Here is a 7,396-nt window from a genome sequence, read left to right on the forward strand (position 1 = left end):
AATCCCCCTTGATCATGATATGTTATCCTTTCTATATATTTTTGGATTGCATTTGCTAAAATTTTGTTAGTAATTTTCGCATCTCTGTCCATGAGGGATATGGGTCTCTCTTTTTATTTTCTTGTAATGTCTTTTTTTCTGGGATTGATTTCAGAATAATTTTGTCTTCATGAAATGAATTTGGAACTATTCACTGCTTTTTAATTTTTCTGGAAGAGTTTATGTAGAATTGGTATTCCTTCTTCCTTAAATGTTTCATAGATAAAAAGACATCTGAACTTGAAGTGTTCTTTTGAAAATATTTTAACATCATTTCAATTTCTTTCATACATAGTGAGCTATTGCAAGTTATCTGACTTGAAGCGGTAGGTCCCCAAATCAGTCCTTCGGGGACCTTAAGTGTGAGCAAGTATGAGGGGAGAGCCGGTGGGCCTCGGGGTGGTCGGGGCAGTAGATCTGTGACGTGCTAACTACATACATGTAGGTTCTGAGGAGCTCTCGCCCTTCTCCTCACAGGCGTCATTGCACTCATCCTCGTGGTCGTGCCCGGGCAGGTGAGGACGGTGGGCTGAGGAGGGGAGACGGAGACGGGGTTCCTTAAGCCTGGGCGGGGGTGGGGGCGAGGCTTGGTCGAGCTATCGGAGTCCCGGCAACACCGGGAACTGCCGGCAGAGCACAGAGGCCGAGGTCCTCGGTGGGACCGTGGGTAGGGAACGGACCGGGCGGTGTAGAAAAGGCCAGGGAACAGGGAAGGCTGTGGGCTCGTAACTGGGTCCCCGACATTGGTAGTACACTGGGCAGAGAGAGGGTCAAGGCTTGCGGGGGGCGGTGGGTCTGTGTTGGGACTAGACAGACACCTGCCTTGACCGTGCCAAGACAGCCATAGGCACTATGCAAAGGACGGTTTCTTTCTCTGTGTTCCAGTAAAGCGGTATTGAAGGGTGGGAAATGAACCTCGTAAACGGGAATGTGATAAAAGCAGCGGTGACTGAGGTTTAAATTTCCGGCAGTGTTCTCTCCAGTGCCTTTAGTGTGGGGGAATCTAGCTGTGAGACTAAGCCTCGTGTTTTCTTTCGCCTGTCCTTAAGGTGATTTCTCGGCCAGCTTGGCTGATGTAGATGATCTTGCAGCCAGTACATTTGGTGTGACCACAGCGTGTACTGTATACTTACCCTTGGTTGGTTTTGAATGTATTTTCGAAGGAAAGATATCAAAACGTTTGGCCTTGGAAGTGGTATACCTCTCCGTTAGAGTATGTTTCCCAAATACCAAGATTCTACTTTCAGGGTGAAACATGAGTGGCCGTGTGAGATCCAGATCCAGATCCAAACAAGGAAGAGAGGATCGAGGATCTGCCCAGCCAGCTGCGGGTGTGGTTGTGAGTACTGCCATATTTGATGTTTCCCATTACCACACATCGCATTCTCTGGAAATTTTGATGAGCTACAAACGTACCGATACAGCGATAAGAGCTCCTCGGCTGATAAAGGGAGGGAGACTCTGAACCCGAAGGATTCCATATTTGTGCTGCCCGTGGTGGAAATACACGCTGTGACTTCTTGGTCATGTTTATTAACAACAGATTGCACCTGTCCGCCCCAGCAGAGTTTACAGTAGCCTCCGAAGTGGTTGGGGGTACCTCTTCTTGAGTACCCGCTGTGTGGGAAGAGAAACTTTTAAGAATAAGTCTAGAGAATCGTGTCTGGGGACTGCCTTTATACTTACTCATTATCTGCCCTAAAAGTGTGTAATGTATATTTTATACTGTTGGCATGTGTTAACGACACAACTATTTATTTGTATGCAGACACCGCCCCCCACACAGGCCGAGCAGCTGAAACCAAAGGAGAAACCAACTAAGACTCAGGATATTATACCTGATCAAGGGAAAGAAGTTGAAGGAGCACCTGTTATTCAAGGTGAAGGGAAAGGGAAGAACAGTGCTTATGGGGGCGGGGCGTGTATGTGTGCATCATGCATTATGACATAACCAGGCCAGGAGGAAGGAAAACATTCCAGGAGAACCTCGGTCATTTCCGAAAAAATGGATTGAAATGGGAAGAGGAGAGTACGGTTTACAGCTTCATGCAGTCCTTCCCGGTACTGAATTTCCCCTTCGTCCTCAAGATTTGATCAGTGTCCTTGAAAACAGTCTTCTAAATTACAGGACACTGTTTAACTACAAAGGCATACATCGATTTACTAGTCTAATTTGTTCCTAGAACATTCTGAGGTGCCCTTTTCATTCATTTCATCGAAAGCATAAGCAGCTTTTAACAGTATGTGTGGAGTGCCAAGTCAACATACCTTCTAACATGTGGAGCTAAACCGATTTGCTTTAGGGATGGTAGCTCCATTTGAAAAAGGAGAAAACGAAGGCTCGGGGACTGTGCTTTGCTAAAGACTGCTTGGCACACGGAGACATAATTCAGATTACATTACGGGGTTTGTGTTCCTGGGGGACCCGGCTAGCTCAGTCGGTAGAGCATGTGACTCTTGAACCCGGGGTCGAGAGCTGAAGCCCCACATTGGGTGTAGAGATTACTTAAAAGAAGAATTTAGATTTTTGTTATTTTTTCTAAAACCTTTTTTAAAGATTTGTGTTATTCCTACCATATGTACTGTCGTACAAACAAGTGAGCTGTTTTGTATAAAATGCTGAATAGTGAAATGTGTCTGCAATGTAAAGTAGCTTAATACTGGCACAGGCATAAATCCAGTTCAGTGGAGCAGGAGTGAGACTCCAGAAAAGTACTCAGTGAATCATGGCCCCTGTTCGATTCTTCATTTGGTATGGTATGTTTGGTAAGGCGTGGATCATTCAGGAAAGTGGCATCAGGGTCACCATATTATTATGATTTTTATGTGCCTTTAAAATGTAGTTAAATAATTTTGTGACTAGGAAAATCAAAAATATCTTAAAATGATTACGAAAGAAGAAATTAATGCCTTCCAAATATAGCATTTTTATCAATTACTTGTAGTGAATTATTGATATTATTTGTCTGTGGGTTATTTTCAGAATTCCCCATTAAGTGGTTTCTACAATATGACTGGCATTAAAGCCCATTAATTTCTTTCTACCCTACTTCCTTTATTCTCATTGTAAGAAGTTTATTAGTCAGTAATGTTTTGCTATTATTTTTTTCTTTGTTCTATACATGAGTCATTTATCATTAGTTAGAGGGACTTTATATTGAAATCTAACTAGTTAATTTTGTCTAATAAAATTTTGAGGCGAGGGTCTCACTAATATAGGATTTGTCATATTGGCCCACAAATAGAATCAGGTAATCATTCTGTATATTACACGTTTTTACAATATTTTTTAATTTAAGAGTGTTAGGGAGAGCACACAAGTGGGGGGAGGGGTAGACAGAGAGGGAGACGCAGACTCCCTGCTGAGCACAGAGCCCCATGTGGGTTTCAGATTTCAGGACCCTGCCTGACCTGAGTGGCAGGCAGAAGCTTAACCAGTTGAACCACCCACGTGTCCCAGGAAATTACATTTTAATTACCATCCTATCTGTGGTGTAGGCTTCAGATTTCTTAGATAGCTGATGCTTTCTATTCTCACTATGGTAACATAAAGGAAATACAGATTTAGTGTGGTTTATCTTTAAAATGTCATTTGAAATACAGTATCATAATACAGAAAAACAAAGATGTGAAGTCCATCTTTCCATCACTTTTTTTTTCACACTAGCCTACATGCTTCTGTCTCATATAACCGAAAGAATATTATCAGTTCTTTGGATATATTTTATGTTGGACACCTGGGTGACTCAGCAGTTGATCGCCTGCCTTCAGCCCAGGGCCTGATCCTGGAGTCCCAGGATCGATTCCCACATTGGGCTCTGTTCATGGAGCCTGCTTCTCCCTCTGCTTATGTCTCTTCCCCTCTCTGCATCTCTCATGAATAAATAAATAAATTTTTTAAAAGATATATTTTATGTTTACTGCTTAAACCTGTAACCTTTCTCTTTTTTTAGGGCCTGAAATGAAATCTGAACTACAGGAAGTGGCTCAGCCAATGACTGGGGATAAAAGCGAAGATGGTCCTGATGTGAAAGGGCTGAAATTTCCAAACCTAGAGCCCATTAAAATGCCAGAAGCAGGTATGTGATCCATTATGAACGTAAAAAGTATGTGGTTTCTGTTTTCTTCAGTATTACATCTTTCATAATATAAGTGTAATATTACTGTTACTTTCATAATAGAATTCACCTATAAGGATACTTTGACAGGTAGTTAGAACCTAAATGCCTGACTCCCTGACTTATTAGACGGTCAGGTATAGAAACAAATTGGGTCAAATCGTGTTGAATTATAAAGATGAAGACAGTTGTATCTGAGTGGTTCTGTTGGCTAAATATCCCACTCTTTATTTTGGCCCACTTCATGATTTCAGGGTAATGAGATAGAGTCCCATGTCAGGCTCTGTGCTCAGTGCAGAGACTGCTTGGGATTCTCTCTCTCCCTTGGCTCCACCCTTCCTAGTGTGCTCACTCATTCTATCTATAAATAAATTTTAAAAATCTTTTTGAAAAAAGGTGAAAATGTTTTATTTTATAGTATTAGTACTTTAACCAATAGCTAATAATTTTACAGTTTAATACTTTCTGCCTTTTAACAAATACAAAGTGATTTGGAATAAATACCAGTTTGTATAAAATATGGTGAGGCAGTGAAGTAAGTTCTAGTAGCAGCTGAACATAATTTGTGTGACTCTTAGAGAACCCCTTAATTCAAAATCTCACCCTTAATCACCCATAATTAGTGAATTATGGGAGGTGATGGATTCATTCATTACTTATATTTATCTGGTAGTCACTCCACCGTGTAAATATTGAACAAATCATTGTGTTGTACACTTTACACATACACAATTATATTAATTATATTTGTGAATTATTCTTAATAAAGATTTTTCAAAAGCGCTTACTTTTAGGGGCACCTGGCTGGCTCAGTTAAGCATCTTCCTTTGTCTCTGGTGGTGATCCTGGAATACTGGGATGGAGCCCCATGTCACACTCCCTGCTCAGTGGGGAGTTTGCTTCTCCTCTGCCCCTCCCTCTGCTTCTTTTCTCTGGCTCACACTCTCTCGAATAAACAAAATCTCTTTTTAAAAAAAAAATAAAGCTCTGTTTTTTTTTAAAGATTTTATTTATTTATTCATTAAAGACCCAGAGAGAGGTAGAGACAAAGACAGAGGGAGAAGCAGGCTCTTTGCAGGGAACCCAATTCTGGACTCGATCCCCAGATCAGGATCACGCCCTGAGCCAAAGGCAGATGCTCAACCACTGAACTACCCAGCCATCCCCCACAAAAAGCACCTATTTTTAGAAATAAATATCTGACTTTTCTAGGTATCTTTTTATTCTTCTCTATTTCCCATTTCTTCTCCCTCCCTGTCTCTATTCATTTCTTCCTTCCTTTTTCTTTTTTACCATGCTCTAAGTCACAATATATATGAGCTTCACATTTTCATGTCAGAAATGAAGGCAGAGGAGATCCCTGGGTAGCTCAGCGGTTTAGCACCTGCCTTCCGGCCCACGGCATGATCCTGGAGTCCCGGGATCAAGTCCCACATCAGGCTTTCTGCATGGAGCCTGCTTCTCCCCCTGCTGTGTCTCTGCCTCTCTCTCTCTCTCTCTGTGTGTGTGTGTGTGTGTGTGTGCGTGTCTCGTGAATAAATTAAATATATATATATATAAATTATATAGTCTCACTAGCTTTGAGTCTCTGCCTTCATTTCTTTCTTTTATAAAAAATTATATAGTCTCACTAGCTTTGAGCTAGTCTCAAAGCTTCTTTCTTTCTTTTCTTTCTTTCTTTCTTTTTTTTTAAAGATTTTATTTATTTATTCACGAGAGACACAGAGAGAGAGGCAGAGACATAGGCAAAGGGAGAGGCAGGCTCCATGCAGGGAGCCCAGTGTGGGACTCAATCCTGGGACTCCAGGATCACACCCTGAGCCAAAGGCAGATGCTCAACTGCTGAGCCACCCAGGCTTCCCTATATAATTTATTATACAAACTCAACACTGTCAAGTGTGAAAAAAGACATTATTCATAATCACACTAGGACTACAGGTTGAAATGGGGACAAATGGTTATCCTACTTAACCAATCACATTAGAACTAAAGTAAACCAAGGAAACATTTTTGGACTTCTGCATAGTAGAGAAAAAAGAGTTGTAGTACTGGAATTTCTATTTACTCAAGCAGTAACAAATGTGACATTACTGTTTTAATATCCTATGTTCAGAATATTTTTTCATGTTCTTTTATTGAAATAATACTGATTTAGAAACTTTATTTGGTTCAAGGTGCTTTTATGTGTTACTTGGATTTTTAGTAAAAGCACACAGAATTTTTGCTTTCATTTGTAGCTACTTTTTAATAGGTTCATTTCATTTAATATGTTCTGAACATGAACAGCCTTTTTGTTTCCTTATACCAATAGAAAGAGTGGTGTGTTTAAAATACATTAGTAAAATATGTTTGGAAGTGTATCTTATAAAACAAAAAGTGTGGTCCCTTGTGTACCGTTAATGTCATCTAAATAAAATTCTACTAAGTAATGTTCCCAACTGTTATTTTGTCTTACAGGTGAAGGGCAATCACAGGTGTAAACAAAAACAAGCTGGAACTATCAAGCTGTTCTGATGGCAGATATTTGACTCTTAAAATTCTCTTAATAAAGTTTTGAACTATCTGCAAAGAATCTTATAAATCTTTTATTAAAGTTATTATCAATACTTAATGATACTTAAAATTATATCACTTTGAAATTTTATATTCTGATTGAGCTGGTATACACAAATATATGTGTACATTGATATTCCTTCTAGCAATCTTGCTAAATATGACAATTCCACAAGTTTATATCTAGATCCTTTGTGATTTCAAAAATGTAGCTATTAATAGGCTACTTCTGACCAGAATCCTAACCACTGACATAAAATGTTAACACAGGGCACCTGGATGACTCAATGGTTGATCTCCTGCCTTCAGCTCAGGTCATGTTTCCGGGGTCCTGGGATGAGTCTCACATTAGGCTCCCCGCGGGGAGGCTGCTTCTCCAACTCTGCCTCTCTTTCTGTGTCTCTCATGAATACATAAATAAAATCTTAAAAAATTAAAAGTCAACACATAGTTTATATACTGTATTCTTAGGATAAAGTAATCTATAGAAAAGAAAATGTTAATCGGAGGACAAACATTATTATATGGTCTCATTCATTTGGTGAATATAAAAAATAGTGAAAGGGAATAAAGGGTAAAGGAGAGAAAATGAGTGGGAAATATCAGTGACGGTGACAGAACATGAGAGACTCCTAACTCTGGGAAACGAACAAGGGGTGGTGGAAAAGGAGGTGGGCAGGGGGATG

At 40.1% G+C, this 7,396-nt stretch overlaps 1 protein-coding gene across 1 annotated transcript; it reads left to right on the plus strand.

Annotated features, from left to right (window-relative positions):
- The first annotated feature begins 515 nt into the window (after window positions 1-515).
- On the plus strand, window positions 516-6,637 carry LOC129514758 (P antigen family member 3-like). The gene is made up of 5 exons (XM_055333468.1): window positions 516-554; window positions 1,287-1,378; window positions 1,808-1,961; window positions 3,993-4,118; window positions 6,615-6,637. Exons 2-5 carry the CDS (start codon window positions 1,295-1,297, stop codon window positions 6,635-6,637), a joined length of 387 nt encoding a protein of 128 aa, XP_055189443.1. The 5' UTR covers window positions 516-554; window positions 1,287-1,294.
- The last annotated feature ends 759 nt before the right edge of the window (window positions 6,638-7,396 follow it).

This window comes from Nyctereutes procyonoides, unplaced genomic scaffold, assembly GCF_905146905.1.
Source record: "Nyctereutes procyonoides isolate TBG_1078 unplaced genomic scaffold, NYPRO_anot_genome, whole genome shotgun sequence".
Classification (NCBI taxonomy): Eukaryota; Metazoa; Chordata; class Mammalia; order Carnivora; family Canidae; genus Nyctereutes; species Nyctereutes procyonoides.